The sequence below is a fragment of the Botrytis byssoidea genome (assembly GCF_014898295.1).
Source record: "Botrytis byssoidea strain MUCL 94 chromosome Unknown BBYS_023, whole genome shotgun sequence".
Classification (NCBI taxonomy): Eukaryota; Fungi; Ascomycota; class Leotiomycetes; order Helotiales; family Sclerotiniaceae; genus Botrytis; species Botrytis byssoidea.
The window spans coordinates 52891-78013 of record NW_024065864.1 but is presented as its reverse complement, the minus strand read 5'-3'; the positions used below and the strand labels follow the sequence as shown (position 1 = coordinate 78013).

General features: G+C 43.4%; 6 protein-coding genes across 6 annotated transcripts; 3 read left to right on the top strand and 3 right to left on the bottom strand.

The window, feature by feature from the left end:
- Positions 1-25: 25 nt before the first annotated feature.
- Positions 26-825, bottom strand: EAE97_009635 (uncharacterized protein; the record flags this gene model as incomplete). The annotated part of the gene is made up of 2 exons (XM_038880150.1): positions 26-674; positions 743-825. The coding sequence occupies 2 exons, from the start codon at positions 823-825 to the stop codon at positions 26-28; spliced, it is 732 nt and encodes a 243-aa protein (XP_038728856.1).
- A 3370-nt stretch (positions 826-4195) lies between these two features.
- On the top strand, positions 4196-6463 carry EAE97_009634 (uncharacterized protein). Its single transcript, XM_038880149.1, has 6 exons — positions 4196-4432; positions 4489-4663; positions 4717-4948; positions 4998-5603; positions 5696-6097; positions 6164-6463. The coding sequence occupies exons 1-6, from the start codon at positions 4298-4300 to the stop codon at positions 6270-6272; spliced, it is 1659 nt and encodes a 552-aa protein (XP_038728855.1). The 5' UTR covers positions 4196-4297; the 3' UTR covers positions 6273-6463.
- A 2209-nt stretch (positions 6464-8672) lies between these two features.
- Positions 8673-11181, bottom strand: EAE97_009633 (uncharacterized protein; the record flags this gene model as incomplete). Its single annotated transcript, XM_038880148.1, has 2 exons — positions 8673-9284; positions 9340-11181. The coding sequence occupies 2 exons, from the start codon at positions 11179-11181 to the stop codon at positions 8673-8675; spliced, it is 2454 nt and encodes an 817-aa protein (XP_038728854.1).
- Positions 11182-13570: 2389 nt separating this feature from the next.
- On the bottom strand, positions 13571-14701 carry EAE97_009632 (uncharacterized protein; the record flags this gene model as incomplete). The annotated part of the gene is made up of 2 exons (XM_038880147.1): positions 13571-14352; positions 14404-14701. 2 exons carry the CDS (start codon positions 14699-14701, stop codon positions 13571-13573), a joined length of 1080 nt encoding a protein of 359 aa, XP_038728853.1.
- Positions 14702-18228: 3527 nt separating this feature from the next.
- Positions 18229-19907, top strand: EAE97_009631 (uncharacterized protein; the record flags this gene model as incomplete). The annotated part of the gene is made up of 5 exons (XM_038880146.1): positions 18229-18252; positions 18640-18667; positions 18734-18775; positions 19109-19377; positions 19431-19907. 5 exons carry the CDS (start codon positions 18229-18231, stop codon positions 19905-19907), a joined length of 840 nt encoding a protein of 279 aa, XP_038728852.1.
- A 3438-nt stretch (positions 19908-23345) lies between these two features.
- On the top strand, positions 23346-24872 carry EAE97_009630 (uncharacterized protein; the record flags this gene model as incomplete). Its single annotated transcript, XM_038880145.1, has 1 exon — positions 23346-24872. One exon carries the CDS (start codon positions 23346-23348, stop codon positions 24870-24872), a length of 1527 nt encoding a protein of 508 aa, XP_038728851.1.
- Positions 24873-25123: the final 251 nt, after the last annotated feature.

Below are 25123 nucleotides of genomic sequence, written 5' to 3'. Positions count from 1 at the left end.
CCTTTCTTCTCTTCCTAAATCACACCTAAGTCTTCACACAAAGTGCCTGTCCCACACTCAAATTGGCACAACCAGCATCAATCTCGGTATTCAATTTTCTCAAAGTATCCAACGTGATCCCGTTCTTCGCATCGACAATATCGCATGTATCTCCCATTGAGACAATGAAAAATGTAGTGCAATTTGCAGCGGTTCCGGGGAATACGGTACCGGTGGTGTTGGTGGTTGGATCGGTTACAGTAGCGGTTATCGTGGTGGTGTTGGCTGAACTGGTGGTGTTTGCTTGGGGGGTATCGGTGATAGAGAAGGAGGTTAGATCACGGGCCTCGGTAGCGGGCGCGGTGGTGTTTGTCGCGCTACCAGGGGCTGGAGGAGCTGGACCACCAGCTGGGGGAGCGGGGGGAGCTGGCTTTGTGGTGTTGGCTGCATCAGCAGGCGGCGCTGGACCACCGGCAGGAGGTGCAGGTGGGGCTGGCATTGTGCCATTGACTTTTGCATCAGGAGCTGGAGGAGCTGGACCACCGGCTGGACCACCGGCTGGAGGAGCTGGGGGTGCAGGCATCGTAACATTGGCTGCGCCAGCGGATGCGGGAGGAGCAGGAGCACCGGATGGTGGCGCGGGAGGAGCGACCATGGTAGTATTGGCTGCGTTAGGATCGGCAATTGCCATTATACTATTTACAATATTAATTCCATTTTCGATGATGTAAACTCAAGGTATGGGTAGGTAATGAATGCTTACTCTCTCGTCTCCAACTGAATAGGAGAGGCGTGGATGACCGTTGCCAAGACGGCGAGTGTGAGGGCGGTGAATGAATATTGCATTTTGAAGTTATGGATTGAGTATGGTTGAGTATATGGGATGAATTAATCTTGTTGATATGAGGAGAAGAAACACCAGTAAGTCTAAGGAATGAATATGAAATATCAAATTTCAGTTTAATTTTATTAAGGAAAGTAATTCAGCAGGACTAGCCGCGAAAAAGAGGAGTAATTAGTAAGGAGTGTATTAGAAAGTTTGATTCGAGTTTATATAAATATCAGATGTGGTTTGTGAGAAGTTTATATACATATGTAGGAGAGACGTTGTTTAAGTGTAGATTCTCAAACAGTACCAGAGATATAGAGATGTTTGAAGGTTTGAAGGTTTGATATAGGCTTCACGATCAGTGCTCAGCCACGCTAAATCATGCCGTGATTGTATGAGATGATATTTTTACCGGAGAAATAATAGAGGGATATACTTCAGACGCTTCTGAAATCGGCTAAGGAATTTGTGCACAAGTCATGGTAGGGCAAATGAGGTAGATTGTGGTGAGGTGAGGTAGAGATGGTTTGGAGTAGTAGTCGCACTGCCTTCATTCTAGCGTTGAGAGCTGATAGTTGGAAAGCTTGTTTGGAAAGAGGAGCTAACGAGTTCTTTCATAAATGCACAGACTGGAGGGGAAGCTAAAGCTTTGAATTCAATGTACAGAAGGAGATCTAGACGATGCGGAGGGAGAGCTGCGTAGGGCATATGTGAGGAGTTCCAATAAGGACGCCCCTCTTGTATGATCGTCAAAGTGAGTAAATGTTAGCACAATCTATCACCGTTATCACCATACCCAAGGATCCCGTTCATGAACTTTCTTGTTGTCAGGTCCTCTTTTTCTACCTCTGTTTCAACCCATCTTTCCAATTCGGAACATCAGCAAAAATACAAATATAATTACATCAGAACATCAGGTCTACAAGGTCCGAAGATCTGACGGCACATGATGGCATGTATCAAAGATGCTTAAATTTAGCTCTGCTTCAAATCTCCCGCCAAGGTCCACTCAGAGTGTGGTTTCATCTTCTTGATAGAGATTATGCTATGTGAAACATGTGATAAGACTCATTCTTGCTGTGATTGTTTGAGATAGGCAAAGTTTGATAGGTTGGTATGATTTATTGAAGAATCGAATAGCTTGGAGAAGATTGGAGGGGAACATTGTATGCTAATTGCTGTGTCTCAACTTTGTAGTCAGAATGAGGTGATGTTGTTGTGGTTGTTGGATCGTGATAGGTTGATTGGGTCATGTGATATGGATCTAGATTTTCGAGGTCTTAGAGTTCCATCCATGTACGGCGTGGCAACAAAAAAAGAAATAAAACCATGTGTGGGGGGGGGGGGATCTTCAAACGAATGCATCTAGAATGCAAGAGCATCTGTTCCGGTTCTCCCGTACAGAGTTTATTCCAACACCATGCAAACCAATAAATGACACCGTTGTCATATCTCGTTCTGCCGAGTCTTCGCCGTTTAAAAGTCGGCTGGAAGATATGATAGAAAGCTTAACAAAGCGTATGGCCGGAGTCGTCTCGCTGCATCCGACAGTTGTTCAGACAATTTCTTGGAGTGACATTGTTTTAGTGATTATTACGTGGTAGGATACGACCTACATATGAATATGAGACAATTGATGCTCAGCGCCCTCGAACCATCAGCACCCTCAAGCCACCGGTTCGAAGTACAGGTTGAAACCTAGCATTCAGCGACGAGTAACCGTTTTTTTCTTTCATAAAGGGAAGTTTCCGAGCTTTACGAGGGTTCATCGCTAGTCGGAAGATGGCACGAGTAGGTAGACATGGATCAAAGATGTACGCCCCAAACAATTTATATCGATGTCAATATACCAAAATATGTAGTGTAACTACCAGGTATGATTTCCCATTCCAGTTTCCTCCAGGCTTCGCGTCGGTTTTGGTGTATTTGTATGATTGGACGGCCAGTCTTGTGTCCTGACAGGCAATCGCACAATATGAATCAATAGGAAGCTCGAAATGTTGTGTTTCCAACAGAACCAAACTCGCGGGTCTAAACAGCCTTATTGACTCCTATCAAGGTTCAAGATGCTAGCACGGCAAATGCCCTTGTAGATCAGGGCCTATAGAAAATGAGTTCTTCAATAAGATACTATCTCCACTCTGAAAGAACCTTAAAGGGGTAGATCGACGGATACGGTATGAAACTTCGGGGAAATTTTGAAAGAGGGGGTCCGTAAAAGGGAGCTTCACCGCCACTAACTTGATCAGATAGAACAGAACAGAGCTTTTCGAGTGTGGATAAACATCGCATACGCGTTTGCAGTTCGAATCGTCTTGTCAAATTTTCGATCGTATATCCAAATGTAAAGGCAATACGTCGTCTCAAATTACAGATGCTAGTAAATCTCAACGGCAAACGGAAGTTAGTTTCCAGTCCCGGGCCGGGGCCGAAATATAACCCGAAAAAAAAAGACAGGTCGGTCGATACTACCTAGGTAATCATGTATGGATATTTGAGCCTAAAAAGTATCTACCTAGTAGCTATTCCAATTTCATCTATCATAAGCACGCATCAAAACCTTGAAATTATCGTCAATCAGCAATCTACAGTCCAACTTAGAGCCCAGTAGTACTGGATCAGGACTGGATCAGGACTGCGGAATATCCCCATAGTACTAACGATACTACCAACCAAATAACTTGGTTTCAAAGCGGCACAAAACTATCATATCAGACCAAAATCTACTACTATCGGAGACCCCGCATTCGATTCGATAACTTCTCTTCTTCAACTCATACAATAGAAATGTTATCGATTCAGCGTGAGACAACCATACCTGAAAAAGAAAGGCCGTTGCGATTGCGATTGCCGCACCCCACTTCTCACTGATCCCTGTATGTGTGTGTATATTTTTTCTGTCACTTAGTCTTCGTACACGTTATTCCAATTTGCGCGACATCATCTACATCATCTGGATTCTGATCTCATCTCATTTGTCTATTCGTTTAGAAAGTTTCCACTATTGGGCTGAAACTAGCGACAATTGATAAACATATTTACGAACCATTTTTGTTGGCATAAAGTTCATGCCCTAATGCAGGCCCAAGACGCATGAATTGGAAATAGAAGCAGGTCCTAGGTTTCCTGACCAGGCTTATTGAGAGCCTTGTTGGTGGTGGCGGCATATTCTTTCGTTTAATTGCTCTCTCTGGAGGGTATATTTGACAGGGGAATAGGTAAGGTTATCCGGGGTCGAATTTGGGGTGGGAAGACCCAGCGTGTTCGTGGCCTTACCGCTTCTGTTGTGCGTCATATTAAGTCTTTGCGGCAAGAGATACTGCTTGCTGTTTTTGTTCGGACTTAAAAGTAAGTTCGTTCCTTGCATTTCTTGTATCCGTTAGCCCATGCGCAAGTGTATATATTCCGTTGCGAACCCACATGAGTATGTGACTTTGCATAAGCTATTCAGATATCTGCATTCGACATTATATCTGAAATCTATCAAATATGGATCAGAAAAATGATCTTGGGGTCATTGAGACTTCCGTGACTGACACATCGCAAAGTCTGAAAAAGAGTAGCAACATGGCTACCATCGAGAACGATGATGAGAGATTGTTGAACAGAATTGGTTATACTCAAGTTAGCCTTCTTCGCCACCCCCGCAATCAATGTGATGCCCACTAACAATAGCTAAGGATCTACGTCGACATTTTTCCAAATGGTCTACATTATCCTATGCGGTCTCCGTTCTTGGTGTCCTAGGATCTGTTCCTGCTACTTTTGGAAGCCCATTGAGTCTAGGTGGACCAGCGGCATCAGTATGGGCATGGTTTTTCGGTTCTATAATGGCATCAATCATATCAAGTTCAGGTTAGAATTGTTCGCTTTCGAATGGTAACTTGTACTGACTGATATACTTAAAGTATCTGAATTGGTCTCTGCATATCCAACGGCAGGTGGCATGTACTTCGTTACGAAGAATGTTGTCCCACCTGAACATGCGGCGATATGGAGCTGGATTATTGGATGGTGTAATCTACTTGGTCAAACTGCAGGTGTTGCCAGTGTGGGATATACCGTTTCTCAGCTTGTTCTAGCAGCTGCAAGTATGAACTCTGATTTTGATGAGGTCACCGGGACATATGCCTATTCACCGTAAGTTATTCAACAATGTCTGAAATTTGGTGTACTCATGGTCTGATAGAACTGCACTGCAAACCACTCTACTCTCATGGTTGATCCTTATAATAATGGGAGTGATCTCTTCCTTAACAACAAGACGTCTTCATCAAATCGTAACTTGGTTCATGCCAATCAACGTCCTAGCTTCAATCGCCATATGCATCGCTCTACTCATATTGACTCCTAACAAACAATCTGCAACATGGGTCTTTACACATTTCACCAATGGATCTGGATGGGGAACACCGTTTTCATTCTTTCTCTCATTCTTATCAGTAGCATGGACCATGACTGATTACGACGGCACAACTCACATGTCAGAAGAGACTCACGATGCAGCAGTTCGTGGACCCATGGCTATTCGATGGGCCGTTACCATTTCTGGAGTCGTAGGCTGGATGCTCACCGTTACTCTTTGTTTTTGTGCAACAGATCTTGAGGCTATCATTCATTCGCCCACAGGAATGCCAGCAGCGCAAATCTTCTTAAATGCGGCGGGCAAGAACGGTGCAACTGCAATGTGGTTTTTTGTCATTCTTGTTCAATTTTTTACGGGATGTTCGGCTATGCTTGCTGATACTAGAATGGCATATGCTTTTGCGAGAGATGGAGCTCTTCCCTTTTCAAAGTAAGTTCTCAAGTCTCTGGATTTCCAAATATGCCATTTACTCGTTGCATCACGCGTTTTATACCAAAAAATACTAACAGCCAACCTCATAGGTTCTGGTCCAAAGTGAATCCCTACACCCACACTCCCCTCCACTCTGTCTGGCTCATTGTCCTTCTAACATGCGCACTCAACACCATCGCCATCGGCAGCACCGCTACCATCGTCGCAATTTTCAATATCACAGCTCCTGCTCTTGACATGTCATATGCGGCAGTTATTCTGGCACGCAATATATACGCCTCGCGCGTGAAATTCATTCCCGGCCCATACACACTTGGAATATGGCAAAAGCCGATCAATGCGATAGCATGTACCTGGGTGTTATTCATAAGTATAGTTCTGATGTTCCCAACGGTGAGACCAGTTACGATGGAGAATATGAATTATGCGGTGGCAGTAGGCGCGGCTATTGCGGTGTTTAGTTTGGGGTGGTGGTGGGCTGGAGCGAGAAGGTATGTTTCTCTTTCTTCATCTTTCATCTACACCAGATTTTGAGATGATACTAATAGAAACTCTAGGACATACACGGGACCGAAAACAAAAGATCTCATACAATCTATCGCATCAGAAGAAGGAAATTATGAATCGGATCAGAGACCTAACTATGGGAGTATTAATGATCCTTGAAATGATATTGAGAATTAGATTTTGATAAAGGCGTTTTGATTTCGGGTCAAGGAGTTGGTGGTTTACAAAAGGGTTTCTTTACCGGATTGAATTGAATGTAGAAGAAATATCCATCTTTGCGCATTGGGGAAGAAGGTATATAGATCTAGATAGATAGATAAATATATAGATATACATTGCATTTTTCAATATTCATGGGATCGGGATAATAATTTTTAAATCGATTAGACTAAAGACATAAAAATAAATAGCTCAATCAATACACGATACAATTGACAAATCGATAAAGCAGAAAGAAAAGCTCCCGGCAAATTACAAACATGCCATTTTCCGCGCGGTCGAATTCCGGTCTTTCCTTCACCCCTCCCGACTCTCAGACCTGACCCCCACGCGGACTCCAACAGCGAATAACCAATCACACGTTCCCTCTAACATGGTCTCTTGAGTGACCCCGACACATAATTTGTCATTAAAATATATTGCACAATAATTCTCCCTACTATAACGAAATCATCATACGGCTCTTGTAACTCAGTGGTAGAGTGGGCGATTGCAGTAACACTTTGATAAAAGTCGTTATCAGACACGTTATCGCCAAGTCGCTTGTTCGAACCAGGCCGGGAGCTTTGCTTTTACATTTTTTTTGTATTTTTGGTGATGTCGTGGATGGATGGGTGTGCTTTCTTTGGGAAGGGGAGGGTGGGTGGAGTGATGGACGATGGATGTGCGGGGTGGAGTTTTTTGGGGAACGTGTATGTGCCCAGGTGGGTGGTTGGGAAATCTGGTGTATGTATATATGTATGTATGAATGAATGTTTTGTTTTTGGATTTACTCATCTTTTACTGACTTACTACTTCTTACTTACTTACCACTTATTTGCAGTATAATTAATTCTTTGATTCTTTGATCGAATAGTAAGTAATTAGTACTTGATCACACTCTCCCTGCGATTTGAACGGCGATAGTTCATCGAAATGCGGAGTGCCATTGAGTAGGTATCCTGCACGAAGATTTTCACAAAATTTATAGACCTACCTACTGTAACCTTAATTAGAGATATGTATGTATATCTATCCATCCACTGCGCCAAATCGCTTTCCCACTCTCAATATCAAGCGTAAATACAGATACAGATATTCTTCTTTCATCTATTTATCTCTCTCTCTCTCTCTCTCTCTCTCTCTCTCTCTCTCTCTCTCTCTCTCTCTCTCAGCACTAACAATACTACGCATTTTTCTTACCGTCTTCGAATTGACTCGCATCCGCATCGCCTTGATCTGCTGCGTACTAGGTATGTATGTAGTGATGAATTTTCGATTTTGGGACTATATTTCTTCTCTTACTCTTACCCCTTTTTGTGAAATCGTAAGGGGGATGTGTGAAGATGTGTAGATAGGTATGTATGTATGTAGGTATCACCTAAGCGTCGGTTACTTTGCGACTTCCTTATTCCTAGTCCAAGAATCCAAGGTTCTCAATTTTTTCCGCTGCAACCTATTCTCATCCCCTTCCGCATGATTCCCTTGTTCTCGAATTTGATGGTTGGGTGTTGATTCGCTTGATATTCATATATATATCTGAATGCTTGAATATTCTTCTCTTTCTTTTGAATGCTACGTTTCGCTTATGTTATAGATTGTTTATTTATCGTGTGTATCTTCTCATGTGTCTGGGACCCTTGAAGTCATGATAATAAAATTCTTTACCCGAGTGGTCGAGTGCTTTATTTCTTGTGAATGATTCGCTCTGGCGAGCTGAGTTATGGATATGCTATCTGAAAGGATAATATTGGGTCTGACTGACTGCTGATTGCTTATTGTAAGGTAGAGTCAGAGATTCATTTGATATCTGAGTAGTGCTCATCGTAATGACGCCCGTGAAAGTCAAATTTACCTGGGGGAAATATGAGATGAGTTTAGGAATAATCTAGGAAAGGAACTTGATATATATAGGTCTCGTAGCTTGCCACATTGTGCGAAGAGGTAATTTATTGATGATTCCAAAATGGGGTACAATCTACGAGTGTGAGAAATCACATGTTGGTATCTGGGGAAACTTAAGGTAAAGGAAACGGAAATATGAGAATCAAAAAACGTCAAAAAGATGATGAATTAGATTTTGTATTCTGGATCAAATCAATAAATTTTGGATTTGTGTGCGAGGGCTACTGGATTTTTGAACTGAGCATCGAAAACAGGAATCCATTCTTCCATTTGCTGGCTCTCCATTCTGTCATGTTTAGCCCACTGATGAATGTGAGATCTTAGAAATCGAGTAGGTTTGATTCTACTTGTTTAATATCTTGAGTTCTGAGTCTGGCTACTAAAAGTTGGGAGTCCATATCCTCACCCCTTTTTCCCTCATCATTTTTCAGAAATTGAACCCGAACATCTCAATACCTAACGCACATGAGCGTTCTGACGACAAAGACCCATAGCACAACTATTATCCGACCATCCCAAACGAAGATCATCCATCCACCAAAGTTTCGGTTTGCCAGCCACCGTCACATTCATGAAAAAATACGTTAAATCCTTAAAACTAGAGTCTAAATCAACATTTGTCAGAACGCAATTGGCAAGTTCAGGACAAGCGGGAACATCGATAACTTGTTGGGTTACGAGAGAGGTCTCCTTAGAAGTTACGTCGTACTTGTATCCAGTGAACGTGAAATCACATGAAGGACCCGTGGAGTCGCAACCGAGTGATGCTCCGTACAGATTGAGATTAAAACATCCGGTGTGTCCTTCGTCGCCACTTCCTATCTGGCCCGAGAAGCCATGATCTGCGGCATTTGGACCTGTTTTTCTGTTTGAGGAATTGGCTTCGAAGTTGGGTATGAATTCGAGGAGGAGTGGTTTCGAAGATGGGAGGAAGGGAAGACGTTTTGGTGGTGGAACGACGGCGAAACCATCCGAGAAGAGGAATTGGTGGTATGGATTGAATAACGGTTCGGGCTGGACGTCAGTATCGCTTGCGTTGGAGACGGATAGCGGTGGGATGTCATCGAACTGTTTGGATGTTTGATTAGTTGCTGGGTATCACACTTAGTGAAGATAGACTTACAGTCAAGACGAAGTCTCCACGCTCTCCGCAGTTTGTGGGTGTGGCTGAGGGTATGATGCTAGTGGATGTAGAGGATGTTGAGTTGGGGAAAGTGACGGAACTTGGTCCTTTAATCACCGAAATAAAACTGGATATTGGCGCGACTGTAGACAATGAACTTGATTGAGGTGTTGAAGTAGCATTGGATACTGGAGTCAAGATTGAGGCTGGAGTAGACTTCGATAAGGAAGAGGTGGAGAATGTTGCATTAAAGCTGGAAACCGAAGTAAAACTAGGCATTGTAGTGGAGCTAGAAGTTGAAGTATCTGTAGAAAACGAAGTATCCTTAGACAACGAAATCGACTTGTAAATTGACGTCGGCATTATCAATGAGAATTCCGAAGTAGTCAAAGTGGCAGAAACAGAATGGGAAGTTTGAGCAGCAGCTTGAGAACCTTCCACTCCAGTCAAAGTAGTCAGAGACTTAATTGTGTCAAAATTAGATGTATTGAATGCCGATTTCGATGCTGTTTGAGACGTTGAGTTCCATCCACCTGCATTGGAGGCAATGCCGGTGAATATTCTACCTGAAGCTGATTGAGAAACCACAGATATTGGAGAAGGGACGGTAAGAGTGGCCAATGACGAAGCCGACTTGAAACGGGTATTGGCAGTCAATGATGGTGAGAGCTCAACGGCACTTGGTAGGATGGTTGATGGAACTGAGGCCACTGGCTTGATACTGCTATCAGAGATTTCAGGTTTAGATAGGATTAGGATTGAGACAGAAGATAAACTCGAAAGTGGGTTTGCATTAGTAGAAAGATTGCTTCCCATGGATGAGAGATTGAAAGAAATTGTAGAGGTAGAAACAACTGTATTTTGAGGAGTTACCGATGCAGATGTGGAAGTGCTGGAGATAATCGTTCCATTGAAAGATGCGTAATTTGTACTGGACTGTGAAGAAATAATTGCGCCGGTTGATGTAAATGTAGGTTTGCTACTAGCAGTTGTCGTTGGAAGTGGAGTTGAGAAAGGAACAAAGGTTGTTTTTGTGGTGGTTAAAGTAAATACCACATTGCTGACAGATTCTGGTTGACTTGAAACTGATGAAGACGATTGGGAAGTGGATGATACAGGAGTATTCGTTACTGATGACATGACCACAGGCTCACTGGTAGATACCGATTTGGTCGTAATTGTCATTGATGAGGATTGAGACGACGGCAGAGTTGACAGGGGAATAACCATCTCTGTTGATATAATCACGGGCTCACTACCGGAGGATTTCGCAGAAGAATATGGAGACGATAGAGTTGGAGATGGAACAGTTGAAAGATGTATACCGGTTTCTGTGGATATAACCACAACTTCACTGCTGGAAGTCGACGTAGATACAGACGGAGGTGGAATCGATAAAGGAACCACTGTTATAGCACTCGTAATGACAACGAAAGATTGACTTGGAGCGCTCGTTGGCGTTTGGCCACTCAACCAGCTAGTTGTACCTTTGACGACTATGAAAGAAAAGACGTCATTGGATGACTGGGGGATTTGTATTACTCCAGCGGCAGTCTCGAGTGATCCAGCAAGTTTTGATGATGGAGAAGCTCCGATAGCCCAGGTCGATTTCGAAAATCCTACTGGCGAATAGTTGAGAATGGTAGGTGTGACATTAACAGGTAGAGACGTATCTGCAGAAACTTGTGCCATACGATTGCTTGCTACAGCAGTCGGAAATGGAGCAAGAACTTCAGAACAGGGAGCGTAAACAGTGACGGTAGACTCGATGGAACCATACTGAGGGACTGCGCCAGCAGTTCCACATATGGCCCATATTGAGACGAGGAAGTTCAAATTCATGTTGTAATGTTTTCTGATTACACTGCGATTCTGATTGTGTTGAGACTAAATGAGCGACGAAAAGAAAGTTTTTGTTTTCGAAGAAAGTTTGAGGGAGAGAAATTGAAATTATCTCTTGATTTGTTGGTTCGCTGTCGCAGTGAATTTCAGGCACGACGGTATATCCCGCTAGATAACAAATCTTGATCAAGCCAATAAGACTTATTAAGCTCATCATGCATGTCAAACTTTCTTAATCTCTCGAACAATCAAAGTTGGATTCGGTCTCATCCAACAAGACTAACAATGGTGATAGGCCCAAGTAGGTACATAGTATGTCTGCTCTTTATCATTCATACATACATCACTTCAAGCCCACTGAAGATCAAAACTTAAAGAGCACATTTGATCTTCAACTCACAATACGAGAGAAGCAGAAGTACACCCTTCAGATCTCACGCCAGCTTTCAGTTTCAGTCAGCGAAATACTAGACATTCAAGTCCCAAGACTCCAAAATCCGTATTTCTCCCCATCGAAGATATTTACACTAGAATGCGTGAGTCAGCGACAACACTCAAGCTTATCAAGAATTAGAAGTCAAATATGCAACAAAATGGTGAGACCAGTACATGATGTGTATATCTTAGCGCGCAGCACTGATGGCTTCCAGTGAATGATACGGGGAAATGAGAACACATTCTTGTAGTGTATAGCTTCTTATGGCAGAATTTGAAACTCTCGAGCATGATTGTAATAGAAAATACTAGTCCCTCAATTCGGAACTACATGTCCATAAGGGGAGTAGAAGGTAGCAGCTCCGAGGATGTAGCCCGCTGGTTATCTTCAAAAACAAGTCTTTGTGATAACTTCAGGAGACAAAAGATTGCGATCCGAGACTCCACGCGACAAGAACTCAAGAAGTCAAAACCAGAAGACTTTTCCCCATCTCAACAAACCCTCTCTTGCAAGAACAAGAGCACAAGTTCCTCTAATATCCATATAGGAACACCTTATTGAAAACCATCAAGAAGGAAGTTCAACTACAACACACATTCCACATCCCATCAGCAGGCCAACCCAAGCTCCCAAATTAGCAAAAACTCATCCATGAATATCCCCAAAGACCAAAGATGCCGATCCTCAATCTCCCACTCACTTCGGGAGTCCCCCATTGACTGCTTCCTCCTGCTCTGGTGGCCATGTATCGAATTAGATCTAAATCTTTACCTTTACCTTACACATCCATCTCCCCTAATCCCAAAAATCCGCTTCCTTCAATCTATAGTTTCCACAAACATGTATTAGTAAAACATGCACTACCAGACTTAAATGCTAGGTACCTTGGTCGCTTTCTCTTCGAGATCACTAATTCAGACCTCAACCTCACAGCAATCAATTATCCCATGATTTTTCATTCCACTTGCTCATTCATCACCACTGAGGTATCCCTCAATTCCCACTCTCCTCCTCCCCTTCTTTCCCCTCCCTTTCTTTCCTCTTCCCTCTTCCATTCACTCCCATCTTCCCTCCATCCATCCCAATCCCCCAAACCCCACATCCTCCCACCCCAGCCCCCAGCCACACCACCACACCGCCACACCACTCCTCCCCCTCTTGAAACCCCAAACTCACCCCAAACACCACCCGTTTCAAGCGATCCTATAAAAAACCCCCTTACCTCCAGCACCCCCCTCTTTTTAACATAACACATACACACACACACACACACACACACACACACACACACACACACACACATATATATATATATGCACAACATATGCGACGCAGCTAAGCGCCGCCATCTGATCTACCGTCTGAGGAATGTAGTACCGACGCGTAGGATGTTTGATCGTGCCTGGGTAGCAAGGTTACCTAGGTAGTGCATATTGTGAGATAGGATGACAGGTAAGGTCTTTGATTTTGTGTGGAAGAAGAGTTCAGATTATTTTTTCGTTTGAAATATTCGGATGAAGTTATGGGAAGGGAAGTGATCGACAATTGCTTGTGAATTTTCTTTTTGGTATTACATTCGTGACATCCAGCGTCCAACTACACTACAATACAATAAACAAATAGGATATCTATTATGTGTGACATTCGTAAAAAATTCCTCGACCCATCTTATCGCATCAAATATATGATGTATTTACCATCAAGTTGTAGATCATTCATCCGCTCACTCATTCATTCCAGGGTACCAATACCCAATGCATCTGCCCGTGAAAGAAAATCATGTGGGAAAAGAGAAGAAGGAAATAAAACACCTTTCCTTTCTACCCAGTCCCTAAGCCCATGCTTTACCTTACCTATATTACTGATTGCGACTCATACTCGAGTATCTTGAACCTCTTTTCTCCTGTCCATAAGACCCCGAATATCTTGTACCTCCCGGATCGAACAAGAAATCTATGCAATAAATTCAAGTCTCGAGCGACGTCTCTTTCCATTATTACCTCCTCTCCCTCCTTGTGCATTGGTACCGCCATTCTTTCCACCTTGTCCCTTATTGCCTCCCTGTGCATTCCCTGTATTAGCTGCCTTTGCCGAAGTACTCGCCGTACTAGCTGCATTAGCATTTCCTTTGGCAGCTGAACCCTTCGAACTCGCAGCAGCAGCTGAGCTTGCCACCGAGTTGTTAGGCCCAGCAGCCACTGCACTTGCCGCTAAAGCAGCAGCAGCTTGACCACCAGATCCATCATTTGAAGCTGCATTCGCAGTGGTACCTGAGCCGGTAACTACAAATTTAGTGCAGTCATCTGCGGTACCGCGCTGAGCGACAGGCATGATAACTGGTTGATGATTGGATGAAGAAGCCATTGTGCATACACGGTAATTTCCAGCCGGGAGACCGCCGGTAACGACAGCGGAAAGAAGACCATTACCATTGCCTGCATCGTTGATACCTTTGAAGAAGGCAAACTGGGTAGCGTCGAGAGCTTTCGTAGGGTTCAAAGAACTACCAAGATCTTGGACAGTGACGTGAGTGTGGCCAATTACTTTACCGCCGGAGAGATCTTGGGGTGCAGCGAAGTAGGTAGAATCAGCATTGGTGAAGGAACCGGCGACAATATTTGACATTTGAACTGTGATGTTGAAGGTGGTGTCTGATGGGATGCCTTTTCCGCCTGTTGGAGGATTAATGATGGTTGAAGAGACCATGGCGGTCTTGGCGGGAAGCTTCCCCATTGCTATTTATGATTAGATTCGCATCGACTAAATATAGTTCACAGATAACTTACGGATACCGTTACATGATCCTGTAGTAACTTGTAGACCATTTGTCAAAGTTGAACCCGAGCAAAAGTTGATAAAGTTATTCTTCGATGTTGCTGATTTCGCTTGTCCAACTTCCGCCGCACCAATTTCTCCTGAACCATCGGCGAATGAACCGCTCTGAATAGCATCTGATGCTAATGTAAGGGACGCATCGTTTCCACTGGCAGCTGTAGCAGCGTCTTTTGTCCCTTTTTGTGGTGATGGAATTGCCGCTACAACACTTATCAATGCAGCTACACTTGCGATTTTGCTGATATACATCGTTTTGATTTAAAGCTTGGAGCTATAAGTGTGAATGATATTTTAGTATAAATGAATGAAGACCGTCGAGGTGTGGGAGATCGTGAAGATTAGATGCACGGTCAACGTGATCTACTTGACTGGCAAGATAGAATAGAAGTAAATTAAAAGAGAGAAACTGTAAAAGAGAGGAACCCGCCAAATAACTTTGAACAGAGAGAGAAGAAGAGATTGCTGGTAACGAGGTTGAAAGAAAAGAAGAAGACGAAGCGTCTATACTTATTCTTATTTCTTGGCATTGCGGCATCTGTGAATGTAGTGTAACTTCAAGTGGATCAAGGAAAGGATAGACAGAAGTGAACATAATTCTGCTCGTATATTGGCAATGGAGATCCCGTTGTTGCATAAGAAGCTATGAAACTAGACATGAGATCGAAGTTGTCGCAGCGCCTGGAGTACCTGTCATCTGAAAAACGAGAAGGGAGTATGTAGAAACATCAGACGAAGATTATAATCTGGGACTATATTGATCTCAACTAAGTCGTGAACATGGGCTAGCTTGCTTGAAGTGGGACGAAATGGGATGAAATGGGAGAGATGTGAATACGAAGGTTGGCTGTATTAGGGCTGATTGGAAACCGTTGACGTCTGAAGTGCAAGGGTGATAAAACTCGCCAACTTTCCGATAACCATGAACATTCCCGCCTACCAAAACTCCGGTTGACGTCTAATCGGATTATCGAGACCATGAGGAATAAAAAGATTTTATGACGTATTGAATTGAACAAGGGCAACGATATCTATGATATATGATATATAGGATATGAGAATTAAGACGTTTGAAATTGTGGTGCTGATGATGGCGGTGATTTGGAATCTGATGTCGTTGAAAGAAGAGATGAAGAGATGAAGAGATGAAGAGTGAAAGACTAGGTACCTAGATACTATAATTGGAGTACCTGGCCTGGGCAATTCAAGTTTGGATCAAACAAGAAATGCAAGTACACCCGTGGACTTGAACACAACATAACATCTACAGCATTTACAAGCCCAAATAGCTTTTTACATAACCTCTCAATCAATAGAATTCACCGTCGCGAAGATTCTTTTGTATCACTTGATGATAATTCAATCATGATTACCTTTGCATCAATCACCGAAAGAAAGCCTTCTCAATCTTGGACTAAGACTCCGCAAAGTACGATATCAGATGAAGCTACCAACCGAACTATGCTGGGGGACTGAGTCCTCTTGACAGTTTACATCCGAGCATCTTGCGGTTTGAAGGTTCAGACACTGAGGATCATATTGATAAGATATCGGAGTATTGATCGGAATCAAGGTTACAGCTTTACTCTATGGCCGCTAATAAAAGTTGTGTCAACGAGCCGCCATATTACTTGCAAGACATTGGATCTTAGCATCAGAATCAGACAGCAGGGGAATGAGTCAAATCAACTTAGTCAAGACAGTAAATCACACACCATGCACCAAGTCAGAAAATATATCCCTCAGTCACAGTCAATTCCGTGCAAGACATTATTGGATACTCTATTGATCCATATTTCAATACCATCTGGAGCAAAGACAACGCCGAGTTACTACGGGCCTTTGTTGCTCATTAAAAGAGTCATTCTCATGCTCATGTGTGCACCTCTTCCACTCTCCAATATCATATCTATTGCATTGACTATTACCGTTCAAAACGGTAGAATAGTGGCAGCTGTCATCCGAGTTAGCAAATCTTCGGTTTGCCGTCGTCTCAGGTCGTGTTACAGAGATTCGATAAGGCTCGTTGATTTCCAGGATGCTTATGCACTGACCCCGGACCAAGCATTTTCACCGTTGTTCCCCGTCGGGTTTCAAGCATTTTATGACAACCTAATCCTTAGCATCAGTTTGTCTTGGATCGATTCTCATCATATGTTCTGTGAGCGGAGATATGGTAGAATGAGTTCGGATTAGGGAACCGTGAGTTTGAAACATCTTCAGATCGAAATATACACTCGATGGGTAAACAATCTTGGAATGATTACCATCTGCTGAATATTGATTTTCAATCAGACCGATTTGAAGCCCCATCTCTCCACCCTTTACCCTCCTTTCATACATCATCAGTGACAGTTGCACTTTTATCTTCGACATGAGAACAATTGACCGAATGCAATCATCAAGTCTACAAAGCGCATTCTCAACATTCTCACAATGTTCTTCACAAAACAAAACGAAAGATAGGCCGCAATAACTATAAATCTCTTGGAACTTTAACTGACAGTACACTTCCCTTGGCGTGGTCCTATCGAAAAATGCAATATTCCGGCCATTAAATAAGTTGATCTCGATAGAACAAGGATTGAAGCTTGGCTATATAAAGTTCAGTTACTCCCATATTATGTGTTGAACGAAGGGATGCTGTCAAAAGCAAGTCGACATTCATGATATGTTTTTGATACAAAGCCGAGTCGAAAATGTACCATGGTGAACTCGATTGACCTGCGTGTCTTTAAACTTCCGCTGAGGCGTGGTTCCGCACACCCATTGCACGGAATACAGTTGCCATCGATTCAAAGAAGAAACATCAAATTGCGGTGAAAGCTTACGGAATTGCCTTGATCCTATTTTTCTTTATCGATGAACAAGACATGGGATGGCTGTTATGGTGGGGTCGGGCGGAAGTTCTACGGCAAAGGCAGGTAGCACAGTAGGATATGGGGGATTGAGAAAGATGCCATTGCCAAGTCCAAACCCATCATTTTATCGCGGATTCCACAGCGTAAGCACACGAGCTATCCCTCTGACACCCGAAGGGGTTCCGGTGGTTGTACAACTGGCTGAAGATGACCCGAGACATTGGAATGATGAGCATTGACAAAGTCCCCGAAGTCGTTTTTTTTTTTTGTTTTTTTTTTTGTTTTTTTTTTGAGATCATCGTGGGGCGGAAGTGATGCAATCAGGGTTGGTGCCTTGCATATTAACGTGTGGTGCACTGGTGCGTGCTGTATTCAGTCTGTGCTAATACTGCTTCCACCATGGTAGTAATGGAAACCTACTTATAGAATCCAGAGTTAATAACGCACCTTGAGTTCACACAATCAGGACTCCGAATATGGTGGAACTGAGTGGAGGATATCTATGATAAGAAAGTAGTATCACTACCACTACGCTTCCGCCGAAATTTGTCCACGATACAATCTCATCTCATCTTGCTGAGGCTCAATGTGAGGGGCATGCCTGTCGCGTGCTACCGATTTTTCAATGGCCTTGCTCTACCAAGACTTGGCTCGTGCAACGATGACCCCTTCGTACCCGTCACCGCATGCAAGTCATGATAAAATACAACATGAAAGAGTCTGTATACAGTCTTCAGAACAATGTGAAGGGAATGTGAAGGATATACAAAGGAGAGAACTTTGTCCGATGTTTATGGTATTACATTGTTCAAAATTCCCTTTGGTTTAACAGGCTCAATACGTGCATATGATACCAGCGCTAGGTCCCATAACTCAGTGAACTTGTGGCACAGCAACTGACTGACTGATGTTTTCAAGATGATGGATGACCTTTTTCCACTCGTAACTTTTAACTTCTATCCTTCGACCTTTTTCCACTCGTAACTTTTAACTTCTATCCTTCGACCCTTTCCCTCAAAACTCACTCTCATACATACATACGCACATCCACCCACCCACCCACACACCCACACACTCTGACACTCACACATTCATCCCACTTTTGCCGTCAAAATATAAATTTATTTTCTAGAATCTGTTCACGAGCGAGCCAACCAACCTTCTGTATCACAACAATTGTACAATAAATTCGATCCTCGATTCCTCTTCCGAAGATTTTGTTGGCATATATATTTACTTTCTTTTACCAGAAGTAATACATCCATTGACACCATTCTCTCCATCCACCTGTTGTGAAGGATTATCAATAGCAAACCAATCGACTTTTAGACCACCAAATCAAAAGCACCCAATATTAGTATGCGAGCACCTCACAATTCCGTTATACCTGCATTGAAACCTTTATTAATGAAACCGCAAATAGGTATTATGTCTTCTCCAGAACCAAGAGTCGTAAAGCGACCAAGTAAGATTCTTTTTTCTTCCTCAAAGTTTGTTCTCTTATCTTCAATCGCGTCCTCTTGAAATTTTACATAGGCAATTTCCTTCCCGCACCAATTCAGCGGGTCGCGCCGCTCTAATGCCAAAGGGAACAAAAAATATTTTCAATCAATTATTGAACTTCACCACACTTGCTTATATTATTCCCGTTAACTCGCACAATTATCTAACTCCTTCACCAATCCATCGATACAGAGATACAACGATACATCTTTTTCTTACAATTCAAAACTCTCTTTTGGAAGCATTCAACATTACTTCTGCCATCCCATCCACTGACATTTATTCGCAATGGCAGGAACTCAGTCTGAACCCCCTCCAAGTCTTCCTCAAGTCATCGCAGAACAGCATGTTCCTATACCTTCAACCGACAAAGATTCGCAAAGATTGATTGTCGTTCTCTCTAATGCCAGTCTCGAAACCTATAAACAATCTTCGGGTGGTGGAAGACCTGGCGCTCGTGCCGCAGAGGAAAAATACTCTCTTCTCAACAGTGATGAGCACATTGGTATTATGCGCAAGATGAATCGAGACATCAGTGATGCCCGACCTGATATTACACATCAGGTTCGTATATAATCAAGAAAATGATCAGTCATTTCAATACTGACCTATCGCAGTGTCTTCTCACCCTCCTCGACTCGCCGATCAACAAAGCCGGCCGACTCCAAATCTACATTCATACCGCCAAGGGAGTTCTCATTGAGGTCAGCCCAACGGTCCGAATTCCACGTACCTTTAAGCGTTTTGCCGGTCTGATGGTCCAACTCTTACATCGCCTCTCTATCCGATCTGTCAACTCTCAAGAAAAACTCCTCAAGGTTATTACGAACCCGATCACCGACCACCTACCTCCCAATTGCCGAAAAGTTACATTGAGTTTCGAATCACAATTGGTCCGTGTTCGGGATTATGTGGAGACATTGGAGCCGAAGGAGAGCATTTGTGTATTTGTTGGTGCCATGGCAAAGGGAACAGACAACTTTGCAGATGATCTAGTGGATGAGAAGATCTCCATTAGTAACTACAGTCTTTCTGCAAGTGTGGCATGCAGCAAATTCTGCCACGCTGCAGAGGATGCATGGGATATTATTTAGACTATTCCGCTGTTTTTCTCATCCCACAAATATTACCGACGAACACATTCGACAATATACGAATGGAGGAACGGAGCACAAAAGACCGCAGGGCTGTGAATGGTATGAGATGATGGGCATTGGAGGTTTGGTCGATATGAAAAGGTGAAAGCGGGACCATTGAGCAGATTCAACGATAACAACATCGTTCGATATGCTTGTGGTCGCCGGGCTTGGGTATCTGTGTGCTCTGTCTCTGTTTTTACAACCAAAACATAAGGCGTTCAACATTAGATCCAAGACGCTTTAGTCGTCTTTGTGGAATACTTCAACTTGATCCACATCTCTTTTGTCTTTTCTAGTATCATTTTGCATCCACTTTAAAGCTTAGTAGCTACTGCACGCCGGATGACGATAAGTATTTCCCCTTTTCAGCATACATAACATACCTTTGGCGTAGAATTTTGCATTCAGCTTCCTCCCTCGAGCTAGCTAAACTGCAAGCAGTCAAATTGGCATGGGAAATTGGTTCATGCTGCTAGGTGGCAGACACTACCGCGAGTCATTCGGTGACAGCGGATAGCTTCATGTACAAAAATACTATACTGGTCAATGAAAGGGAAATTCTCCAAAATTTGAACAAATCACAATGCGTGAAGTTAATCCATCTGTCGCATGCCCCATTCTTCTTGCTCATTAGCTTGCAACTTAACAAGAACGGTTTTCGCGTGATCAAGAATGGGATAACGGTTAACCCGCCTTGGTTTTCAAAGTACAACAAAACATTTATACTTTTTCCATGCAGGTTCTAGATTCAGGTCTGCGCAATCGAGATGGAAAATGGAACCGGAACTGAAAACTTATAGATCTTGAATTAGTCCGCGCATAGTTCGTTGGGTATTCTCCTGTCGCCTTGAATTGACATATCAGAAAATCGTAATAGCAAATCGAGTCTTTCAAGCTCGGAAGTGAAGCAGCTGCTCGTTTCCATCAAATTATGGGGATGCAAGACTCGAGTATGGTTCAGATTGTCCTATTTGCTAATCATTGCAGCATCGCATGATCTCGAAACCAATCGCTTTTATTTGAGGCGATGCAATACCGGTAATCCTGGTCTAGAGCGGTCGCATAAATTGGTAGGATGTTGGTAATACTTGGTACGAGACGAACAGGATTTTGTATGGATGGACGGGAGATCTTCGTAGGAGGCCGGAGACGTGGCATGCGGAGAGGGGAGAGGGGAGATGGATGGTGCAGCGTGCAAGTCTTCTTTATGGTTACGATGCGGGTTATGAACGGTAGGAACGGTAGGCATGGTATAGGTACAGGTACAGGTACAGGCACAGGATCCTGCATCGGGATGGTGATTACTTTTAAGTTAGTTTGGTAGATTATAGACTTGTAGACGATGATGCAGTAGAAGAAGTGGTATATGATGGAGACTGATGCAGTAGAAGAAGTGATATATGATGGAGACGGATTTTAACACAAGTCAATTGGGCCAACTTTACATGTCAATCAAATCACAGTCCTCGTTTTGAAATTCTATATCAATTCAATTGATTGAGATTTCGGAATCGAAAATTATAGGAATCTTTTTGAACCTGCTTCTAAATTTACTGATAGTTCAGATTCTCGACTGCAACACTACACTACTTTTGATTGATGCTGTTTATCGCTTCGTGGTATTGAGGGATAGAGATATGACCTTGGGATATGTATGATATGGACGCTTTTCAATCGGGTTTGCAATTGGGTGTGTTTTGTATCTTGTGTGCAGTTTTATCCGTCTACCCTAACATTACCAGCCAGCCAGGTATGATCTATGGTTGGGCTCATTTTCTTGCCAGGCTCGCCAGGCCAGGCACAAAGAATCGGCCACGATTACCCATAAGAATCTAGGTGAGTGAGTGGCTCGAAACGCGAGACTCAAGAGTGGTCAAAAATGCTTGGACAGGATTGATTGAATCGATGGAGTTCAAAGTTCTTTGACATGATCAAATCACAACAAAAACTTGTTCGCTACGCCTGGCTCGCTGGCTGAAAAAGAAAAAAAAGTTGTGGGGATGTGCTGTAGTGTCGAACGAGTATACATGGGTTTGATTTGATTGATTTGTATCGGTCTATTGATCCATTCATTCGAGGGATTAGTATGAGGCGACAACTGTCAAAACTAGATAATGTTCTCCATTCTCTTGCAGTATGCATATATACTATTTACTCCGGACTCAAAAGTTCAACACCACATACCGATGCATAAACTTAATGCTTCGACAATACTTCTCTTTTGATATCCTCTTTGCTTCTTCCTCTTAATGTTTATTCATCAATTCAGAGTTTAAGATAAAGCTACAAATAATACTTATATACATTCATGTATCAATTGAATTTTTGATTTTCTTTGGAAACGTTTGGGAGATCCTTTTAACGAGGAATTCGGTGCACAGTACGAATTTTGATATCTCGTTAAAGAAGTCAGTTCACCTATTACACATATGCATTTATTTACATTTACATATCGATCTCCATTTGCAGAATTCCTTATTAAATTCGTTTCATAATTCCCAAGGACCCATTTTTTCATCTCATAATTCAATTCCTATCGCGGCAGATTTTCGTTTGGTACAGAGAAATAGCTAGCACCTACAGATATTACTTGTCAAGTGTTCCTCCCTCCTGCCTGCTTCTTTACCGCATTTTCCCAACCTCCGAAACTTATCAAACGCCAACACTGCCTTCTTGCGAATCTTGCATCACCACGCAACCCATCTTCAGCTATTTTCATCAACAATCAATCCTTTTGTCTCACTCTCTAACCTCCGGAGGGTTTGTTTGTGCTTCCCGGCGTGGATCTTTTCTGCATCATCAGAGTAATACGACTTAATTCAACGATCGACCTTAATCCATCGATCTAACGACAAAAACGATTGACAAGTTAAATCGTTAACAATCATTGCCTGTGTGTTTCATATTCTGGGACTTGCTGAATGAAGTAAATGTGCATGCACACACGAGTTCACCTCATCTCATCTGACCGCTGACCGCCTTTATATCCACAACTACATAGGTAGTTAGCAGATCAAGCGGAGCAACTAGGAACAACCAAGACCAAACCGGAGTCACATTTTTTTAGAACTTATCAGGGTCGTCATTCCATCTTCATCGGATGTTCCTTCTTCTCGGCACAATTTTGGGCATTATTTGAAATACATACATTCACCGTTCCCCTCTCACCGTTAACACATTACACCGTTCACGCCACCTCGATTCGAATCATTCATCTTTATTTCAGTTTGGGAACATACATACACACATACATACGCAACCATTCGACATTTCACAAGTATAAGAAAATACATTGCATATTAGATTTCGAAATCAGCACAATTATCTTGAACAACAAACAACATCAAGACCGAAACATAAATTCAAATTATACACTAGAAGCCATAACCGAACATGGCTTCCCGCGGTCGAGAATCCTCCCGTCCCCCAACCATAGTCACAGCTGCTACTGAAAAAGAAGCTCGTCGTGTTCTTCAATGGCAAGAAGAAGTTGCCAGAAGTACAGCTGGTAGTTCCACTTCTCCTACTTCAGACGAAGCATACCGTGCTGTAGCTCCAAGTCACGTTTCCAGAGCACCTGCCCGAACACAAGTTTCCCATGCTCCTCAATCTCAAGCTCCAGAACACCCACCTTTTCGAAGAGCAGAAACTTTCCCCAGAGTCATGAGGAGAGAAACTTATGCAGGTCATGGGCATCCCAGTACACAAGTTAGTATCCGCAGAGACATGAGTCATGATGAGGAGCAAACTGTCTACGTAGACGAGGTAGAACGAGCCGAGCAAGAAAAAGAAAAAGAGAAGAATGGTGGGCTCTTCGGCATGACCAATAAAGCTCTCGTGGGTACTTTTCTTGGCGCGGCTGCAGGCGCTGCATTCGCATATGCAATGGTCAAAAGCGAAGACCCCGAATACGAATTAGAGCCAGAGCGTAAACCAATGCCGGGTCTAAGGAGAAGCTATACCACCGGTCATGCGGAAACCATCGCAAGTAGCACGAAAGGCTCTTCAGCCGGAGGACCAGAACGCAGATATAGAGTTATTGAAGCCCCGCATGCTCCTATGCCTCCCCCTGCCTCTAGCTACTCGCGCATTCAACGTGATCGCGAACGTGAGAGAGAGGGTGTGTTAAGTCCAATTGAGGAACGCAGTTACTACAGCTCTGCTGCGCCTTCAAACACAGGCACGAAAATCCGTCGTAGTGCAGCGGATCAAGGAGAAGGTTCAAATGCCGGAACCGCAAGACCACCCACCGCAATCAACATCAGAGACAAAGCCCAGAGCATCGCACCGACCAAAGTAAGCGAGCGGACCAGCACCGTCAAAGCAGTCAGTCGTGCTCCAACACAAGTCTCGCGCGCCCCCAAAAGCCAAGTCAGCGTGCGCGAATCCGAATACGAGTACGGACCTGCTCCGACTCAAGTTTCTGCAGCTCCAACCCGGTATTCACAGGTGCCGAGAGGCGATGATGCAAAAAGTAAGATCAGTCATACACATACTACGATTAAATTCTCACCGTCAAAAGTAGGCGCGAGCTCGCGAGAACGCATTCCCCGATCGGAAGCGACGTGGGAGCGAGACGATGTATCGGTTAGCGCGGTGAGCGAACGTAGTCGCGCGAGAGATGTCCCGCTTCCGGCATCGACGGTGGTGAGTGCGAGGTATGGTGGTGGTTATAGGGAACAGGGAAGTGGATACACGCATGCGGGTGATCGAGAGAGAGATGCGGAGAGGAGGGGCGAGAGGGATGGGAATGATAGAAAGAGTTGTTTTGATAGGGGGGTGGATGAGGATGGCAAGAGCTATTTTAACCCCAGGGGTGCGATGAGCGTCGCGCCTTCGGATAGTGTTAGTAGTGTGGGGAGTAAGAGGGAGAGAATTGAGAGGTTGAGAGGGAGACTGGAGAGGGATTTGAGGGTTTAGTTTGCGGATGGGTAATACTGGTATCTTTCTCGTCTTTTGAGACTCATCTCTCTCTCCCCCCCCTCTCTCTCTATATGAAGATATACTCGGGTCCGGCTGTTTCAACTCATTTACCTTTTTACTATTTATATTTCTTCACATTGTTTATCTTGTCTATCTGTTTTTTCTACATAAGTTGGTCATTGGTCCTGTTCTGATATTTTTATCGTCTGTTTGTTGTTTTTCGCGTCGTCTTCGTTCGCTTGCTTGCG